Source organism: Balaenoptera acutorostrata, chromosome 13 (genome assembly GCF_949987535.1).
Source record: "Balaenoptera acutorostrata chromosome 13, mBalAcu1.1, whole genome shotgun sequence".
Taxonomy (NCBI): Eukaryota; Metazoa; Chordata; class Mammalia; order Artiodactyla; family Balaenopteridae; genus Balaenoptera; species Balaenoptera acutorostrata.
Window position 1 is genome coordinate 68610905 of NC_080076.1, and position 21536 is coordinate 68632440.

At 49.2% G+C, this 21536-nt stretch overlaps 1 protein-coding gene across 4 annotated transcripts in view; it reads left to right on the forward strand.

The window, feature by feature from the left end:
* Positions 1-21536, forward strand: part of MYO18B (myosin XVIIIB) — a 236605-nt gene that overhangs the window by 214324 nt on the left and 745 nt on the right. For all 4 annotated transcript variants that reach the window (XM_057525933.1, XM_057525934.1, XM_057525931.1 and 1 more), the window contains one exon: positions 18364-19552. In XM_057525933.1, the coding sequence (XP_057381916.1) occupies positions 18364-19540 (1177 nt within the window). In that variant the 3' untranslated portion in view covers positions 19541-19552. The remainder of the gene's footprint in view (positions 1-18363; positions 19553-21536) is intronic.

The window sequence follows — 21536 nt, forward strand, 5'->3', positions numbered from 1 at the left end:
ACCAGTTACCCTCTCTGAGCCTTCACTTCCTCACCTGTAAAAGGAAATATAATTGTATTTACTGCTCCAAACAGGTGAAATGATGAGAATCTAATACAGCCCTCCCTAAAGCACAGTTTTCCAGATGATTTTAAATAGCAGGGGGTGAACATTTTAAAAAATAGCTGTGGATTTATTATAGTTGTTTTCTATCTAAGGCAAATCCTACTAGTTTTCCACTTATAGATAGTTATGGATTTAAATTTTTCTCTATAAACGTATTTACTTAAAGTTTTTTGGTTTTGTTTTTCTAATGGGGAGTCCATATAAATACCGTTAGGCTGGATGATTTCCTCCTCAGAAATTTCAGCTTTGTTTGAATGTCATAATTTTATATTTTTTTCCTACCATAGAAGGAGACAAATTCAGTCACAGCCTGAGATGGGACCCTCACAAATCTATAGGACTGGCAGCAATAAGTTGCTCCAACAAATGGGTCCCGGGGCTCAGCCTTAGCTGTAGGACTTAAATCCATCTTCCCTCTTGCTTTTCAGCTCCATTCCGCTCAGCTCGTTTGGTTTTCCTTTTCAAGGGCAGCCCTCTTGTAATTAGGAGCTAATGACCATAAATCAGAAATTATGGATTAAGCAGATGCGTAATTAAGATGAAATGCACACTGCTTGTGTGATAACAGAGGAACCAATGTGATAAGATAGAAAGAAAAATCACAAACTAATGGAGCAAACCCAGACAACCCCTTCCTGACTTGAAACGTGTTTGCTCTGAAGCAGGGAGTTGTCGCTACAAAAAGAAAGGGGTGGAAGTTCACTCCAAGCTTTTGGGCATATTCGGGAAATGACAAATGTCTGGCACGTGTCTGCTGATAATCTTAGGCTGAAAGATTTGATGTCGAAAATATCAAAGGGAGGCTCTGAGAATGGGGTGCATTGGGGGAGTTAATTAAAGCAAGATTATCTGATTACCGCTCTTAATTAAAAACAAAGACCTGTGTGGAGAAAGAGCCATGTCCTCTATGAACTCCGAACGATGAGGACTTTTTCTCTCCTCGTAACTAAATACCTCTGTTTTTCCCCGTCAGCCAGTGTATAAGGCAGCAGAAGCAGAACCTGAGGCAGCCAGAGCTGAATGTGAAAGCTCATTAACATAGTACCCAAGTTTCATAACTATAATTATATTAGGGTGCATGATAAGGAATTACACACTGAGTTGTTTGGCACCCGTTTGAGTGGGAGGTGGGAGGCTGCAGTGGTTTCAGTACACGGACTGAAGTCAGAGCATCTGGCTTCCAATCCCACATTCGCTCCTCCGAAGCTGTGAGATTTGGGGCAAGTTTTTGGGTTTTTTAAAATAATTTTTATTGGAGTATAGTTGATTCACAATGGTGTGTCAGTTTCAGATGTACAGCAAAGTGAATCCGTTATACATATACATGTATCCACTCTTTTTTGGGTTCTTTTCCCACATAGGTCATTACAGAGTATTCAGTAGAGTTCCCTGTGCTATACAGTAGGTCCTTATTAGTTATCTATTTTATATATAGTAGTGTGTATATGTCAATCCCAATCTCCCAATTTATCCCTCCCCCCCCACCATTCCCCCCTGGTAACCATAAGTTTGGGGTGAGTTGCTTAACTTCTCTGTTCATGTTTTCTTGTGAGTAGATCATTGTCAGGGTTAATGAGAGGATGCACTCAGAGCCCTAGAAAGAGCTCAAGAAAATTAGCTGCTTTATTAGTGTTGGTATCTATTTGATGCCCAGAGTAACCCCAGGAGACTGATGTCATTACCCCCATGTCGCACAAGAGGGATCTGAGGCCCAGAGATTAGGGAACAACTGATTGAGGCAAAGACGGCCACACCCCAGTTCCTGTAGCTGCGCCTCGGGCAGCGCCTCCAGGCAGCCCTCTCTAGAGCCTAGTACCCCTTATCCTGCCTGCTCCCCCTCCAAGTCCTCAGGCTTGTCCAGCTGCAGTTCAGAGCAGAGGGGCCTGCGCCAAGGACAGCAGTGGGGCAGGAGGCAAGAAGAGACGATAAGCTCCGTGTCAGTTTTCTTCATGTTGGTGTCCCTTGGGCTGGCACACAGATGGTGCTCCATAAATGTTTGTTGAATGAATAGCTGACCATGACATCAACACTTGAGCAGAAATACTAACTGTACTTGGTCACAGCTCATCATTGACTGAGACTCAGGGTCAGAAATTTGCTCCATGTCATTCAGCAAGTAAGTGAAAGAGGCAGGATTTGAACCCAGGTTTGAACACCTCCGAAGCCTGTATTTGTGTTTGCCACACTGCCATGACTGACTTTTATCCAGGAGGTGGATCACTCACCTGGCAGAGTTTACTGGCAAAGAGCTGGCCCGTTATTAATATTAAAACTGCATAAGGATCCTTATTCAACATTCAACATCCATCCAACAGATATTTATTAAGTGCCTACTGAGTGCCAGATTCCATGGCATTAAGCCCTGAAAATTTTAAGCCCTGTCCTTGGAATACGTTTACAATTTAAAGGTTCTAGAACTTCTGAGTTCGAAGGGACCACCGGATTATTTAGTCCAATTCTCTCATTATATAAATGGGAAAAACTGAGGTCTGCAGAGGGAAATATCTTACCTAAGCTTATAGTAAAGACTAACCCAGAGTTCAGGTGCCTTGACCTCCAGCTTTATAATCTGTAAATCCTTCTCCCTTTTAAGAACTTAGAATATAACTGAGAAGCCTACAGTCCTCTTGGCCACCACCCCAACCTCAGTTCCCTTCCCAAAGGTATCCATCGTCTTCAGTTTGGCGTGTATCCTTCCACATCTTTCTCTGTGTATTTATAAACATACATGTACTTGTAGCAAATACATAGCATTTTTGTGGGCTTTTAAAACACATAAATGGTATGATGTTATTTTATGTATATTATGCTCTACCTGAATTCTTACGAAGTGCTTCTTTCCCTCAACAATATACCGTGGAGATCTCTCCCTATTAGTCCACATAAGTCTATCTCATTCTTTTACATTCCTGCAGAAGATCTTAAAATGATGCCATGGGTTTATTAAACTGCAATCTTCTTGTTTCACTTTTATTTGAGTTCAGGATATTTGCTATTAACCTGTAAGCCTTTAAAAAAAAAAAAAGCACAAATCCTTATGCACATGGGCAAATGATTCTCTGGGTCAAAGGGAATTTGCATTTTAAACTTGACTAGATGCTACCAGATCATCCGGGCGTTGTTTGTGCGAGGAGGCAGGATAGCATACAAGGCTCCTGTGTGCTCCCGCACCCCCCGTATTCCCTGGCCCATCACAGGCCTCAAGAAATGAGTCCCTTGGGCATTCCCAAATTTGACTGAGAAAGAAGGTCACTCTGAAAAGAGAAGAGAGAGAGAAAGCAGTCTTCTGCCAAAAAAATAAAAGCATTCCTTGTATTATTTATAAGGGGATGTCAGCTCAAGAGAAATACACCTAAAGCTTTATGATTTCCAGCCCAGGAATCATGCAGCTGCCGCTGATAAATGCAAGAGCTTTTGGTGACGGAGACGCTAAATGACCTCCGTGGCCCCCGGGGAGGAAGTTCATGAGCTTGGTGGTGGCAGCCACGCCTGGCTCAGGAGTCTCTCTTGACAGCCGGCTGCAGGTGGTGCCAGGGCGTCCAGGGCTGGTATGCTCTCCCCGGCCCTGCAGGGTGCCTGGCCTCTCCCTCCTGCCCTCCAGGCCATTGCCCTGCCGGAAGAGTGCTCCAGGAAAGGCTTCTCTCCTCTCCCCTCTGGGCCTCACAGCACCTTGGGCTTTCCAAGGCATGTCCAACCCCCATTTCTGTCTAGACCCCCATCCCCACGTCCCACAGAACGCCAGCCTTGGTCACTCACACAGTTCTGCAGGGTCCACGCACTGATGGGCATTAATTGAACCAGCTGTTCAGATGGTGATGTCTTATCACTGGTCCGTTGCTTCTTTTCATTTTACTGGACAGTTACTCCAAACCATCCTGACTTTCCTCCGGCCCTGATTCCTCACTCTAAGGAGACACCCTAAACTCCTGGTTCATTCAAAGAAAAGAAAATCATGGCCTGAACTTCTGTGGTGTCTATAAATCCATCTCTCTCTGCCCTCGTCTTCCCTCTGGTCTCAGAAGATAAGATCCAGTCCTGTTCAAGTCGAATCCGTATCCCGCTGCCCCCTCTCCCCTGCAGCGCGCAGCACCCCCTCTCTCTCCTGCGTCCTCAGCTTCTGCCTTTCTGCTTGTCCTTCCTCCACAGGTTATAAGCACCTGCGGGTCCTCCCCGTTCTAACTGTGTCCTCACCCATCACCTTTCCCTTCCCTTTGGAGCCAGGCTTCAAAGCGAGGTCCACATGCACCGTCTTCACTCACCTCACATTTCTGCCTCACTTTCCTCCAGCCCTGAGCCTGCCCCCGCCACTGAACTGAAACTTTTCTCACCGTGTCAGCAGCTCCCAAAGGGACACACCAGGGGACGTTCTCCAGTCTTGATCTTTTTCTGGACTTCACTCCTGCACTGGCCTCTGTCAGACACTTCTCAGAACTCCCTGCCTGCCTGGCCTCGTAGCTGTTTCTGCTCCTTGGCGCTCCCCAGACTTCTCCCCAGCCCCGCCAGTGCTGGGGATCACAGGATGCTGCGCTCACCTGCTGTTTTTCTCTCCACCTGGTCCCAGGCAATCCTCTTGTGATTTTAGCTGCCTCACCAGTAAGCGGATGACCCCCAAATCTAGCCCTCCAGCTCTTACGTTCTCCCAGGTTTCAAACGCGTATATCATATCTAACCGCCTACCTTTAGAAGCTCGCCACCTGGATGTCTCCCTGGTGTCTGAACCCAGCGTATCCAAGGGGAGACTCCTCCCTTTCCCCCACCAGTGTCATCCATATCATTTGGTGGTTCTGTCATCCACAAAGCCACCCAAGCTGGCGCCCTTGACTCATCTGAGGCTCTCATCCCTCTCGCTCATCCCCAGTCAGCTGATCCCTAAATCTTGTTTATTCTGCCCCTCCCCGCTTTAAGCAAATGCTTTTTTTGGGGGCTGGGCTGTGCAGCATGTGGGAATCTTTCTTCCCCAACCTGGGATCGAACCCACGTCCCCTGTAGTGGAAGCATGGAGTCTTAACCTCTGGACCACCAGGGAAGCGGCCAAGCAAATACTCTTGACCCTTTTTACTTCTCTCCATCCTCACTGTCAGCACCTTGAAGTCAGGCTACCATCATTTCTGTTCTAGACTCTGGCAAAGACCTTCCAACCCCACTCTCCTCTAGTCCCTCCTCTGAGCTTCAGCCAGGATGATCTCTCTCAAATGAAAATCTGGTTTCTTCGGTGGCTTCCCGTCACCTACAGCAGGAGTCAGCCAACTACCACCCACAGGCAAAATATGGCCCTTGACCTGCTTTTGTAAATAAAGTTTTATTGGATCAACAGCCATGCTCTTGTTTTTTTTAAATTTTACATATTGTTTATGACTGCCTTTCCATTATGATGGCAAAATCGAGTAGCTGCAACAGAGATCGTATGGCCCCAAAGCCAAAAATATATGCTATCTGTCCTTTATAGAAAACCTTTTGTGACCTCTGCCTTACAGGATAGAACAGGATGGAATTCAAGCACCTTAGTGGGCTTCCCGTGCCCTCTGTGACCTGGCTCTTGTCTGCCTCTCTGGTCTCATTTCCCTGTATCTTTTCTTCATGCTTTGTGCCCCAAACGGTTTATGTTACTCCCTCATACGCTGTGTTGTTTCCCACCCTTGGTCCTGTGTCCATGGTTTTTGCTCTGACTGGACCCCCTTCCCATGTTTCTTCACTTTATGAACTCTTATTTGTGACTCAGCTCAAGTGTCACCTACCTCAGGAGACTTCACCGACTCCCTGGCTGGGTCACATGCCCCTCTGCCGTGGTTCTGCAGACCCCACGATTCCCTCTCCCATAGCACTTTCCATAATACGTTAGGATCATCTGTTCGGGTGTCTGTCTCCCTCATTGGCTGTGAACCATTTAAGGACATAAGCTTTCTCTTTTCCTTCTTACCTCAGCACCCACCATGGTGTCTAGCACATAGTAGGTGCTCAATAGACATGCATTGAGCAAATAAATGACCAGTGGATGGAAGTTAGATGGCCTCTCTAATCACTCTGATAGGGTGATTAGAAGGATGACGCTGATATGAAGAGCCAAGTGTGGCTTTGCCAGACGGGGTAACTGTCTTGTATCACAGAGCAAGTTGCTAGCAGCATGGAACAAGGATTTTTGGAATATAGTGGGGGAACCTGATGGTCTGGGGCTCCCTCTGTTGGGGGGAGGGATGGGGAGTGTTCAAGTGTTTGGGATCCCCATTTGGTAGCCTTGGGAAGTCCAAATAAAATTGTGTGTATCCTGGTCAGAGACTTTATTTATCCCTCAATTTCAATGACCGATCTGTCACCACATAATTAGAGATGCTGTGATTTGAATTTATTACCAAACATGGCTCTGCACTGTTGCTATTGGACTTGTACCATATTGCAGTGTGAGCGTGGAGATTATTGTATAAATTATTCTCACTCACATAATCATCGTGATTTTAATTACTGTGTAATCTTCGCTAATTACTGTTGTACGTATCATTTGCTTTGGTACTGATTTAACACAACTGCTTTTCATTTGGCTAAAAGACGGCATTACAACTTTTCCTTTTTCAGGGAAAAATTTGCTTTCTGTAAACATTTGCAGCCCCATACTCTTGGCTTGTGGTTCTTAGTTTAAAAGCAAAAGAGGGACTTCCCTGGTGACACAGGGGATAGGACTCCGTGCTCCCAATGCAGGGGGCCGGGGTTCGATCCCTGGTCAGGGAACTAGATCCCACATGCATGCTGCAACTGAGAGTTCGAGTGCCCCAACTAAGGCGCCCGAGCCACAACCAAGACCCCGCGCCGCAAACAAGACCCCGCTCAACCATATAAATACATTTTTTTAAAAAAGCAAAAGATTTAGATACCACCATCCTCCTTTGATCAGCCCCCGTGGATTTTTATGTAGGATAAGGCTGGCCTGAATCAGTAAAAAGGTCTAAACTATAGGGGTTTTTTCGTTTGTTTTTTTGTCTTTTTTTTGGCTGCGCTGGGTCTTTGCTGCTGCGCACGGTCTTTTCTCTTGTTGCGGCGAGCGCGGACTACTCTTTGTTGCGGTGCGAGGGCTTCTCATTGCGGTGGCTTCTCTTGTTGCGGAGCACGGGCTCTAGGTGCGAGGGCTTCAGTAGTTGTGGCACACGGGCTCAGTAGTTGTGGCTCGCGGGCTCTAGAGTGCAGGCTCAGTAGTTGTGGCACACAGGCTTAGTTGCTAGGCGACATGTGGGATCTTCCCAGACCAGGGCTTGAACCTGTGTCCCCTGCATTGGCAGGCGGATTCTTAACCACTGAGCCACCTGGGAAGCCCTAAGATATTGTCTTTCAAATAAAGTTGTATTACTTTCAAGGAAATGCAATTACTCTACTGCAGAAGTGGGGGCCAAGGATGGGTCATGTGAGACCTGCTTAAATGATTAGGTAAGACTCGTTTGTAATTAGTTCATTAATTATGTAAATGTGAATGGATGATACTTGGTGTTAAAAACAGCTTGTTCTCAAAGTAGGTTAAGCATCCGACTGCTAATCTTATTTCAATAGCACATTTATTTACTGGTCTCTGCATTCTTAGAACCAGAGCTCAGGATCATTTTAATCCATCCTGAATGTACTTAATGAATGAGCCTCTCATGAAAATGGTTTTATGTCTTCCTAGGACAAAGGGGTTCTTTTCAGTTTTATCAGTATTAAGAAGATTAGTGCGCAAGATGTGGAAGCTGGAAGCATGGAAATTTTCAATGCAAACATATTAACCATGGACTCAAGGCCTGAGCAAGTGAGGAGCAGAAGTCTGGCTCTGTCCGGGGTTTATCTTTGGAGCCAGCATCACTCTTGGACAGGCTTCCGTGGGAAGGAGGGCTGTTTTCTATCCAGAGCTCCAGGTCTTATATGATAGATCTGCAGATCTTTCAGGAATTTTGAGGCTCACCTAAGTTAGATGCAAGTTTGCGTAAAACCATTTGGATTAATCACTGATAGTTCAGAACATTCTTGTAGTATCTGTGGTTCTCTAATTGAGCTAAACTTTTGTTAAGTAAACTTATCAAAACGTACATACTGGAAACTGTATCTTTTGAAATTTTCAAAAATTGGTCATACCTTTGTAATAACTACCAAAATCGAAACCAGACCGTTACTAGCCCCCTAACACCTTCTTGTATCATGTCCAGTCGTGACCTCCTCCTTACTCAAAGGTAACCACCATCCTAATTTCTGCTCTGAATTTAGATAAGCCTATTTTTTGAACTCTCCAATGCCTTTAAGTTTAAATTTAGCTTTTCTGTTTTTCCTAAGTAGCAGTTTCCTCTGATACAAGCTAGACTATCAAGCTGGATGCTGAGTGAGACTTTTCTACTCCTTTTGCTCAGTAAACATTTCTTCCTTAGTTTCCATGCCCAGGAGGACATGAAGGGTCACTCGTACTTCCCTCCAGTCATACGTGGGTGAATTGCCTTCCCCTCTAAACTATAAGCTTCTTGAATGCGAGGTTTATTCACCTCAGTGTCAGCAGCACCTGGCGTCATGGCACTCAACAAATGATTCTGAATGGCTAGAAGGAGGAGTGGATGGATGGGTAACTTCCGTTCACTTAAAGCTGCATTTTTATGATGAACTGGGTGCTGTTATGAATAAGTCAGAGATTTTATGTGGTTATTGCCATTGTACAGTACTCAGCTGAGCTAATGTCTATGCATAGAAAGTGAAAGAAAGCATTGAAAATTTATTTAAAATCTGTTGAGCCCAAGTTGAATCTCTAATCTGGTTTGATTACTTTACATACCCAGTTTGTTCTTTCAGGACATTGTGGAGGTTGTATCAGAGGGCAGGCTCAAGTTTGAGAGCCAGTACTTTCCCGTCTCATCAGATTGTGAACCCCAGAGGCTCTCTCCTTCTCTGTTTTTCCAGGGGGACAATGAGGGGTTCAAACCGAATGTGGTTCCAGCTCCCTCTCAATTCTGAAGTTGATAAAATTCTCTAGAAATAAAACCAGGCTTTGGATTGGGTTTCGACATAGGAGGAATCCCCTCTAGGTTGTGTACTGGAAGTTGGTTTTGAATCTCTTGGTTTGAATCTCAGAGAAGTGGGTTTGGCTGACCCGTAAGTGGGGCTGCTGGGGTCTGAATGAAGCAGCCGGATGAGGCAGCTGGAGCCTTTTGTCCCCTCTTTCTTCATTCCCACGATCCCTCATCTTTCTATTCCTCCATTCCTTCACTCTTTCCACTCCACGCCCTTCCCTTAAGGGACTCTTCTAGATCCTGGGAATTCACAGAAGAAAAATACAGTCTAGTTCAGAATTAACAGTCTTGTTGGGAGTTATAAACAAGTAAGCAAACAATTATAGGATAGAGGCTGGGGGAGCACAGGGGCCGTAGGAACCAGAGGAGACCCCTAGGCCAGCCTGGGAGGTGGGCGAAGGCTTCTGGAGGTGGCTGCAGTGGGGCTGAACATTGAAGGGCGAGTAAAAATGTTTGCTTCTCTTTTTTTTTTTTTTTTAAATTAATTAATTAATTTATTTTTTGGTTGTGTTGGGTCTTCGTTTCTGTGCGAGGGCTTCCTCTAGTTGCGGCGAGCGGGGGCCACTCTTCATCGCGGTGCGCGGGCATCTCACTATCGCGGCCTCTCTTGTTGCAGAGCACACGCTCCAGACGCGCAGGCTCAGTAGTTGTGGCTCACGGGCCGAGTTGCTCCGCGGCATGTGGGATCTTCCCAGACCAGGGCTCGAACCCGTGTCCCCTGCATTGGCAGGCAGATTCTCAACCACTGCGCCACCAGGGAAGCCCTTTTTTTTTTTTTTATCACTCAGTAGAATCACCCGTAAAGTGTCCTTTCCTTCCCCTTTCCCTCCCTCTCTCCTTCTTTCTTCTTCTTCTTCTTTTTTTTTTTTAAACAATGAAGGTGTCTGGGCACCATCAACTCTGCTAGCCTCCACCTTAATTTGACAATGGTTTTTTTTTTCATATTGACTTGATTTCTATCTTTACCTTCCTCTCTACTTCTGTCTATATCTAAACACATTTTTTTAATGCCCAACAACGTGAAAGTAAGTTGAAAACATCATGACAGTTCTCCTTAAGATAATTTCACATCTTTATCCTGCGAAGAAGGACGTTTCCTAACTATTTGCACCATTATTGCAGCTAAAAAAATGAACAAATCCACTGTATCATCCAAGATACCAACATTCATATTAACCCAATTGTTCTGAAGTTGTATCACTGTACTTTTTGAAAGAAGAATCCTATTAAGGGCACTCATTGCATCTCGTTGTTTTGTTTCTTTGGGTCTGTCTCTTTTAGAAAAAAGTAAATAGACTATTTTTTTAGAGAAGGTTTAGACTTACAGAAAAATTGAGCTGAAAGAACAGAGCGCCCATATTCCCCCGTCTCTGTCTTCCTACCCTCAGTTTCCCCTCTTATTAACATCTTCCATTAGTCCTTATTCTCTTTTAAACTAGAATGGTCCCCTTACCTCCCCGCCCCCATTGAAACTGATTTTTTTGGTAGAGTTTCAGGCATGATTCTGATGGCAACTCTGTTCAAAACCCACTGGTCCTAGTACCTGGTGGCCAGTAAGAATGTGTGGGTGAGACAAGGCAAATTCTGGTGACCCACAGGAGATACGTGGGCAGGTGTCCACTGAGGGCAGTTAATGGGTCATTTTTTTTAAGTGTCAAGGACTCAGCACCTGCTTAAGATCAGAGAAAACAGCACGCAAGGCTTAAGAGTTATCTTGCCTCATAAAAACATTATACTATAAGGAATATAGGGTATTTACAGAGTCTACTTCCTGACTCAAGTCTCTGCACCTTCAGGCCAGAAATAACCAGGCGGAGGGCCTCTCTGCTGCTTATTCCACAGCTTTCCTGCTTGCCATCAAGCAGGCCTCCCTGGGCATCACACCCCCGTGGCCTCCTCCTTGCTTCGAGTCTTTCCCTTCAGCCGAGTGGCCTTTCTAAGCCCTAGTGTCTCTGCCTGTGAAATGTAGACATCAGCCCTTGCTGGTCCAGGGTTTTGAATAAGCTAATAGCTGGCAGGAGGGCTCTTCTACTTGGGGTGTCTTCCTCAACCCCTCCCACCACCAGATCCTACCCCTCTTCCGAAAGCCTGACTGCACCCTGCCGCCTCCAGAAAGGCTGTGCCCTCAGGCCGCAGCCCCTCGCCTCTCCCTTGCCAGCCTCCTGCCACGTTTTACACTCCACGGTTCACAGTGTACCTGGAGTTGCTCACACTGCTGACCCTTCTGCATGGGTTGATCCAGTGTCCACACCCACAGTGTGCCCTCCGAAAGGCTGAGGCAACCCGTCTCCTACTATGAGGAGCTTAGCTGAGCGTTGCATTGATACAGAGTCAGTGAGACTGAGGTGAGAGCCTCGGCTCTGCTCCTTCCTCTCCATCTGCCCTCTGAGCCTCCATTTCTTCCTCTGTAGAATGGAACAGCCAAAGGCAATAGCGGGCAGCAGAGTAGAGTGGTCAGGACACGCGAATCCCAAAGCTGGATTCCTTAGTTTAAATTCATGTTTCTCCCGTTTATTCCATGACAAATTACTTATCCTTCCTGAGCCTCATTTGTGAAATAGGAAGATTATAAGAGTTGCTGACTTAGAGGACTGTCATGAAGATAAAATTGAATAACGTCTGCAAAGCCTAAAGGCGCAATATACAGTGGCTCTTGTGATGCAGAATTCACCTGCACACTCTAGGGACTTAATAAATGTCTCGTGTTTCCTACCGCATCAGGCACAGTTTTGGGCACCATGTCAGCTTCTATTACAGACCATCAACTGCTGTGTTGGACTCGGTTCCAGTACCTTCAGGCCATCTTCAAAGGACATCTGGTTTCCCATCCAGGCCTCGATGTTAAAGAACATCGATACATTTTTAATTTCCTCTTTAATTTCAGGGTGTCGATGAAGAATTGAGGGGGGGGTGATAGCATGTCTTTTGGGATGATTCATGGCGTCATTAAATCTGCATCGACTTTCCTGTAGTTACCGTTGGCTCAGGCTCTGCTCAGACTCAGACCTGGGAATTCTGGTTTTTATTGTGTGACCGTGACTAATGCCAGTGAAGCCAGTGTCTCCCTGACTTGGGCCTCTCTATGTTTTACTCATTGTGTCTCAGTGGATTTTGAGCAATGTATGTGTGTAGACGTGAGTTCAAGTGGTTGAGGTTTCCTCTTAGCTTTCTACCTGGGGGGTGTGTGATGTTGTGGAAGGACAAAGCAATGGCTTCAGATCTGGCCAGCCAGGGTTCAGATCCAGGCCCTGCCACTGAGCAGTGTGAGCCTCGAGCAGATGGCTTCTCACTGGTGAGCCTCAGTTTCCTCATCTGCAAGATGGGGTGATCATCCACATCCTGATGAGATGATATATACAAAGTACATGCATTTTTTTCTTCACCCAGTATTCATGGAATGTCTACTGCTATGGCAGGCACTAGAGAGAAAACGATGGAGCTGCATTCACAGGATGGCCTGTCAGGGGAGGGGGTGTGACCCAACTTGGAGACACGTGTGTCAGCAGCTGGCTTGCTCTGAGGCTGAACAGACCACTTGGGTATCCTCACCCCTTTTCTGTGCTGCTCAGAGCAGGCTCGGACATAGGAATTGTTTATTCTTGAACATCTGCCCTCAATCCTCAATCTAATCTAACCTAATGCGAGGGGCCATTAATTGAAAAACAATCATTAAGATTTTAAACATATATTTATTAGTAGTAATGTTTTGAAATGAATAAGTAATATATATGCAAGTTCAATTGCACCAGAATTCACCTGGCATGAAGAGCTGGGGGCAGGTGGAGGTGTACATGGGCTACGCTCATGTGTACTGACTGTCCCGATGACGTACGTTGTCTCTGTGAGGTTGGGAGTTACTGTTCCCACTGTCACAGCGAGGCTTCACAAGGTACCTGGCTAGGAAGGGACAGAGCTAGGATTTGAACCCAGGCCTGTCTGCTTCCTGAAGCCCGGATTCTTAGCCTTGCAGGTTAGAAAGAGTAAAAATTCCAGCATTTCTGCATGATCATATCCTGATTTATCTAATAAGCCTTCATACATGTTGAGCCACCAATACTTAGAGAAAAAGAAATAAAAGGAATCCAAATTGGAAAAGAAGTAAAACTGTCACTGTTTGCAGATGACATGATACTACACATAGAAAATCCTGAAGACGCTACCAGAAAACTACTAGAGCTCATCAATGAATTCAGTAAAGTTGCAGGATATAAAATTAATACACAGAAATCTCTTGCATTCCTATACACTAACAATGAAAGATCAGAAAGAGAAGTTAAGGAAACAATCCCATTTACCATCGCCTCAAGAAGAATAAAATACCTAGGAATAAACCTACCTAAGGAGACAAAAGACCTCTACTCTGAAAACTATAAGATGCTGATGAAAGAAATGGAAGACAACACGAACAGATGGAAAGATATATCATGTTCTTGGATTGGAAGAGTCAATATTGTCAAAAAGACTGTACTACCCAAGGCAATCTACAGATTCAGTGCAATCCCTATTAAACTACCAATGGCATTTGTCACAGAACTAGAGCAAAAAATTTTTAAATTTATATGGAAACACAAAAGACCCCAAATAGCCAAAGCAATCTAGAGAAAGAAAGACGGAACTGGAGGAATCAGACTCCCTGACTTCAGACTATACCACAAAGCTGCAGTATTCGTATATATTCTTTTGTTCATCAATTCACTTAATGGACATTTATCAGATGCCTACTATGCACCAGAGGACTCAAGGTCCACTCATTCATCCAACACATATTTAGTGAGCACCTACTATGTGCTAGGGCTCTGGCACTCCACTCATTCATTCAACAGATGTTTACTGAATGCCTACTGTGTGCCCAGACACTGTTCTAGGCACAGGAGTAGAGCAGTGAATGCAACAGACAAAAACTCTTGCCCTCCTGGAGCTCTTTCTTATCTCCGCAACATTGCAGGGTTGACCTGGTTTCCCCCCATTGTACAGCTGAATAAACTGAGGCCTAGAGAAGTTAGGTGACTATCCCAAGGCAAGTGAGTGGCTAGTGAGTGGCAGAATGAGACTAGACTCCAGGGGACAGATTTTACCTGGTAAGGTGACATCGGAGACACTGTTAACCCTGTATCACATCACAGAGTGTGGAGGAAGTTTCCAGAGAAGGGTGCTGCTGGCTGTGGGGTTGGAACCCCACCTCTGCTACTCCCAACTGTGTGTGCCACCCTGCCTCACTGTGCCCGGAGCTCACAACTCCTACCCCCCAGGGTGGCCGTCGAGGTTATAAACGGACGTGGCGGTCAGCTCCGTGCAGGCAGGTGGCCCACCCGCTTGTTCTCCCCTGTATCCATGGCAGCAGCACGGCGCCCAGCACATAGTAGGTGCTCAGCCAGGGGTAACTGTTTCGGGCCCAGCCTGGAGCCTGTGTGGCTGGATGCCCAGGAATGCTGCTGGCTCCTTATCAGGCAGGTATGCTAGAAGCCTATTCCTGTTGGGATAGACTGAAGGGCAGGTGCAGAAGTTCCCAAGATGTTTCTGGAGTCCCTTCTCAGAGAATCACCGTGCCCCCGCCTAGGTCGTGTCTGCACCCGTCTCCCAGCGACTCGGAGCACCTCCTGTGCATCACGTCTCTCCCTGGCTGAGGCAGGCACAGCAACGTCTTGATTAGCCACCATCCGTCCGTCACGCGATGCCAACGGAAGGGAGTTCCACCTGAGCTGAGCCGTCCCGTGAGGACAGCTGGGAAAAAAATGAGTCTTCCCAGGCCCCTGGAGGAAGATGGGGGAATGTGCTTGAAGTGTCCAGAGCCGGGGCAGAAACGGAGAGGATCACCGTGACCCAGACAGCAGAGCTAGAACCCACACCCTGAAGCTAGCAAGAGGGCGTCTGCATTCAGATTCAGTGCTGCGGTCTCCACACAGAAAGGAGTGGATGCAGCAACCTTCCCCCTTGGAGTGGTGGAGCAGACAGGAAATAGAATAAGATGCTGCAGAGGCGTGGGTGGATTTCTGAGTGGTAAACCCAGGAGGCAGCGCTCAGCCGAGACGAGGCTTCTTTCTCTCCTTCTCCCCCACCCCTTCCCCATCTCCCCTCCCTCCCTCCTCACTCTGCCCCCACTCCCAGTCCTCTCTGCCCTCCCCCGCTGTGTCTGCACTGCTTGGACTGTGTTCTGGTTTCAAGCCCACCAGCTGAGGCTCTGAAGGCACCAACCAGACCACTCCCGAAGGAGGGACCCTGCCCACTCCACCCCACGACATCAACACGGGGGCCCCCAGCAGGGCTCCGTGATCAGTAGCTGGCGGCAGCCTGGTGGGCCCTGAGCGGCTGTGCCTTCTGGAAGATGCTGCTCCTGGTGGGCCTTGGGGAAGGCGGGCACATCTCCGAGGTCCCCCGTGGCTCCAGCCCAGCGAGCCTGTGTCCTCTGCGCCTGGACAGCAGCACACATGGGCTGCGACCTCCAGACCCCGCTCCTGGGCTGCTGACGGTCTCGTGTGCCCCCGGCCTGTCCCACCTTGTGGTCAGAGATGAGGAAGGCCGGTCCTCAGCTGCCAGCCCACACCCCATCTGCGGCCCTCCCCTCTGTCCCCCGGCCTTGCCCTCAGCCTCCCTCTTCCTTCACCACCTCTGTCGCCACCGGTCTCTTCCTCTCCATCCCCCCATCCGTTCTCACTTCACCTTCTCTCTTGTTGGTCCTGCTTCTACTTCTCCCCACTTCTCTTCTCCTACCACTCTTCCTCCTCCCCCTCCACCCTCTCCTCCTGCAGCTTCTCTTCCCTCCCTGTCTTGGCCTCTGCAGCCAGAGGGGAGCTGGGGCGAGTGGGATGGCAGAGTCCCAGGAGGCCCGGCAACAGGAGCCCTGGGTGCTGCCACCCCCACGTGACAGATGATGGAGGAGACTGAGCGCCCAAGACACATTCATCATGTCCGCCTCCTTTCAGGGCCAAGACAGGACGGAAATGACTTCTGTCAGCTCTGCAGCAGCCCAGTGCCCCTGGCAGCTCCAAGCTGTTTATTAAAAAAAAAAAAAAGATGAAGAAAAGAAAGAAAGAAAGGCATGTGAATGCCATCTTGCCATGTGTTAGGGGAGCGATTCTAAAGTGATGATGTTGACAAACACCCCTTCAGGTCATCACACAGGAGCTCTCCAGCTCCCTTCCTGGCCTGCGTCCAGCTGTGACGGAGATGGAAGGTGACAGGCAAGAAATAGGAAGGGAGCAGCTACTCTGGGCAAATTGCGAGGCTTTTGTTTGAGCACGTGGGGGCCAGCCGTTGCCGGGAGTGATGGGACGCAGGGTCACCTGCCCGTTCATCCTCCTGCCCGCTCCTCTTGGGACTTCACGTGAGGCTTCCGTGGAGCCCAGTGGTGGGTTAGGCTCCAGAGACCCAGAGGTTGTTAGTAGTAATCGTAATGAGCCCTAACAACTAATTATTGATGATTAATAGCCATTCATTATCGATTATTATTAATCATAACTGTTAACCATTATTTGAGGAGGTAGGTGCCCGGCACGGGGCCCAGGGCTTTTCGTCTCTCCACTTGATCTCCCTGTGAGATCAGGTCGGTGACCTGGGCTAGGAGGAGGGAGAAAGAGTGCATCCAACGAAGGGAACTGCAAATGCAAACCCCGGAAGCAGGAAGAGCGTGGCCTGTCCCAGGAGACCCGTGTGGCTGCAGCAGAATGAGCCAGGGGCTAACTCACAAGACAGGAGGTTGAGGAGGGGGTTGGGAGCCTGAGCCCCCTGGAAGACTAAGGATAGTGAGGACAGTGCATGATGGAGGCAGCGCATCTACACGCCTACCTTGGGATCCATCTCCTGGTCTCACCGCCCCCAGACTGTGACATTGACCCTCTTCACCTAGCTGAGCTAGGGCATGAGGAGGGACAGATGAGCGCAGCCAGTCCTGTGCCTGTCACTCACGGAACCTTTTCACAGAGCAGCATCGCCATGGTCCTGGGTCAGGGGAGGCAGCATCAGAAGAGAGAGGCTTATGGGATGGTAGGAGCTCAGGAAGGCAGTGCCTAGGTCCCTACCCAGGTCCCTGAAAAAGATCCCAATCCCCTACCCTATCTGTACTCTCCACTCCTGACATCAACTCCAGGGGCCATGGGCTTGGCTTCTTCTGAGACTGAAAAGCCCTTTGGGTCACTGTGGTCAGCTCTTTTCCTTCCCAACTATCCTACCTGGTCAGGGGATGGAAATGGTGATAATCAGACTGTGGTGAGCAGGACACCTTCCTCAGTCTTGTGCCAGAATTCCAACCTTTATGCGTAGGAGGCTGGCTCTTGTAATCATTCCTGTCATGACAGAGCAGCAAGCAGGGGCTAACGGCTGGGAACCTGCATAACCATTGTTCCCATCTTCTTCAGGCTGAGCCCTGGCCCTGGCCGCCACGCCCAAACTCTGACATTTGGCGCCCCTTCTTGCTTTTTTATAAATTACAGCTTTGCTGGTGTGTGGGAAAGAGGTCGTTTGTCTTAGAGGGAGGACAAATAGATTTTATTTTTTAAAGGAACAGTGGATGGACTCCAGTCTCTCTCCTTTAAGCCCTGCTTTTCGTTTTACAGTCTATAATTTTGCCCCACTGCGAGATTCCCACTTTTCAGAGGCAGAGTGGTTTTGGCTCAGCTGCTGCAAAATGCCTCTGCCTGGCAGTCCCAGAATAGAAAGCGTCTGTCCTCTTGTGTATAGTCTTGGTTTCAGGTTGATTTGATGTAAATGTTTCCCTTTTGAAGGACCGTATTTTTTGTTTGTTTGTTTGTTTGTTTTTAATCCCACCCCCATCCCATGAAACAATCAGGGGTGTCATGGAGCATCTCATTCAGACGCATATTTGGGTCACTGGCTCTAGCAAGCTCTGCTTGGTGGGGCTGTCCTCCGGGCTTGGCCCTAAATAAATAAATAACCTCCCGTAGGTGCCCCTGAGTCTTCAAGAAGCAAATTACCTATTTCACAGCAGGCTGTGTGGTGATAGGTCCTATCATGTCAGAGACGATGCCTCGTAAATCTGAGTCATCCGTCAGAGGTGCAGTTTTAATCTACTCAAACGTACTTCGGTTTAATTATAGACAGAAATTGCATTTCAGAAAGCGACGAGAAATCATTTACACGGCTTGAGTCTGCACATTAAATCACACGGTTCGTTGGAGGGTGCAGGTGGGGTCAGCATTTCCACAGAAAAATAGTATTAGTGCCCGCGCTCTGGGGCTCAGTTGCGCCGACTGTAGAGACGGCACGATGTCTGCTGACGGAGGGTTTCTTCTTGGCGCAGGATCCAGGAGGAGGCCGGCGACGGGGCCCGGGACGCCCACGGCAGGACCTCGGGGGACAAGGTCGCGTCCCCGCTCTCCCTCCGCCAAGGAAAGTACAGCCACTTCGGGGACGGCGAAGAGTGTGGCGTCCAGAGAAAGCCCCCAGAGAGGTCGGGCACGCCGTCCTCCTCCCCGAGTGGAGACGCGTCCCCGCGGCCCAGGGACAAGCTGCCCAGCCCGTCGGCCGCCCTGTCGGAGTTCGTGGAAGGGCTGCGGAGGAAGAGAGCGCAGAGGGGCCGGGGGTCGCCGCTGGGCCTGGAGGACTGGCCCACTCTCCCCATATACCAGACCACCGGGGCGTCCACGCTGCGGAGGGCCAGGACCGGCAGCGACGAGGGCACTCTGGCTCTGAGGGCCGGGGCCGAGTCTCCCCTGGACGCGTCGGCCGGGCTCCTGCGGTCCACCAGCCTGAAGTGCATCTCCTCCAAGAGCGTGGGGGGCCCCAGCCCGCCGCCCGAGAAGCTGAAGACCCGCTTCAGTTCCTGCGAGTCCCTCCTGGAATCGGGGCCCGGCTCGCGGAGGACCCCGAGCTCCCCGACGGCGCTTAGGCGCTCGTTCTTGTCGCCCACGCTGCGCCCGCGGAGGCGCTGTCTGGAGTCCTCGCTGGAAGATGCGGGCTGTCCGGACCTCGGGAAGGAGCCGCTCGTCTTCCAGAACCGCCAGTTTGCACACCTGATGGGGGACCCCCTGGGCAGCGACCCATTCAGCTGGAAGGTCCCGAGCCTCAACTATGAACGCAAGACCCAAGTGGGTTTCGATGACTTCCTCCCGGCCATCCGGAAGCCGGAGACGCCTACGTTCTTGGCCCGAGCGGCCAGAGATGGGCAAGACGGCTCACAGCGTTCAGGCGTCCACTTTGAGACGGAAGAGGCCGACAGGGGCTTTCTCTCAGGGATCACCACCGTTTTGAAAAAGAGCCCGGAGCCCAAGGAGGACCCCGCTCACCTCTCCGACTCCTCCTCCTCCTCCAGCTCCATCGTGTCCTTCAAAAGCGCCGATAGCATCAAGAGTCGGCCGAGAATCCCACGGCTGGAGGGTGACGGTGGTGAGAGAACATCCCCGGAGATCGAAGAGCTGGGGGCGGGGAGGAAAACGGAGGATGTTGAGAGCATCATGAAGAAATACCTACAGAAGTAGGAGCCAGCTCAGGTAACAGCGCCCGGCTGCCCTGTCCTCCTGGGGGGATGAAACAAGGTGGTCCACCCAGGGCAGGCAGCCTGGAGGCAACCAGCTGCTGCTACTGCTTTTAGGTTTTCACTGAAATAACGTGTTGCTATTTATGCAAATAATGTGTTGCTGGTAAATGCAAAACTTATCAGAAGCCCTCACTAGGTGCCACCGGTTTCTCTGCTCTTGAAAATACAGACCCATCAGAAAGTGTGAGGGTCCTGTGGGGGGTGGGGGGGGGGAGGGTGCTGAAGGAGGCGCTGGGCTTTTAAACTTTTCCCACCCTTGTCCTGTTCTCTTTCCAGCGCTCCTTTCACCTGGTGCTGGGGGAGCCGTGGAGGCATCTGTCCACACAGTGACGGGAGAGCCCGGGTGGATGGGGGGAGGGTCAGGCTAGCGTAGACGAGACCTTGATGTTAGTGAAGTCCAACTCTTGCATTAAATGTGTAAAGAGAAACTGGGGCCCTAGAAGGGGGAGGAGGGGACAAGTACAAAGGTCACAGAGTGACACTGTGGGAGCAGCAGTGCTTCCCTCTGCCTTCTCCTCCCCGTCCCGATCCTGGCACTTCTCTGCAATAAAGGTAGGAAGAGACATTCGTTGCTAATAACAGCTCCAGTTTATTGAATGTGTTTATCAGGCAGTCATTTGGTGCCCACAGTTATCCCAAGAGGTGGTGAGTATGATTTATTCCCATTCTACAAATTGACAAACTGAGAATCATATAGGTTAAGGCACTTGTACAGAATCACCCAGGCAGAACTGGGATTCGAAACTCCAGAGTCCCCACACTTTTGTTGGTGATACTTTTTCTTAGGTACGTATTCCAGGCCTCTTTGTGAGTAAACTCGGAGCCACACTGATGGAACTGGGTCTTTAAAGGGGTTGCCTCTATGGAGGGCAAACTGAGGCAGAGCTTAGAATCATACATCTAAAGGGGGGGATGGAGCTCACAGACTCCAGCCTCACTCTTGGACAAGTGAGGAAGACCTCAAGATCAAGGTCACCCAGTGAGTCTGCCACCAACCCAGCCACGCTGACTCCCAGTCCAGTGCTCTTTGCCCTGAGGCCAGGCTGGCCCCTGACTGCCCCTCGTAGGGCATGTTTCAGACTCCAGGGCACTGAGTGTTCCGCTTCACAGCTCCCGACTGATATGCAAAGCCCCATGAGGCAGGCCAGGAAGCAGCGGAGGGGGAGTTAGAGCTTCCCTCCGGGTTCAGATGCGATGCAAACCCACAGCCCAGTGGCAGGCCCCCCCAACCCCGGCGTCCGTAAATCTCCGTGTCACTGAAGCTCAGAACTCGCAGCGGCTCAAGGCTCAGGTGGTCAAGTGGTCGCGCTCAGCCCACACCTGGCTCAGCCACCGGCCCTCCTTCCAGAGGCCTCCTGGGCCCAAACAAGCCGCACGTCCTGTCACTTTGAGAGTCACCCTCAGCCCATCAAAAAGCCATTGCCCCTTCCACGGAGATGGGCTTGGACTGTATCAGAGCAAATTAAATTGACTTAACATGGCCTTCTCTCTGCTCTCAATTACTGAGGAGAGATCTGATATTCATTTACATTATTATGCTCTCGGGGACACAGAACGCAGTTTCAAAGGCCAAGTAAAGGGCACACGTCCCGAACAGGAACAGTGCTTAGCAGACGTCGTCACAGAACATCTTGTCTCTGCCATTTTTTTTTTAAAGCTCAGCTCCCCTTCCCCCCTCCCAGCAACGCTCGCTGTGATAACGGAGCGCCTGCCTAAAAATCTCCGCCTTTGACTTGCATGCTGGAGTCTTGAGCTCGACAATACAGCTCCATTGCCCACGATACAAATGTGTTATGGGATTCGGAACCACTCAAGCCCCCAGAGCTCAGTTCTTACCTGTAACTGCCGAGCTATGCAACCTTGCTGAGCATCTGTGTTCTCAGCTGGAAAATGGGGGTAATAATGCCAACTACCCAAAGTAGCATTGTGAGTGGCAT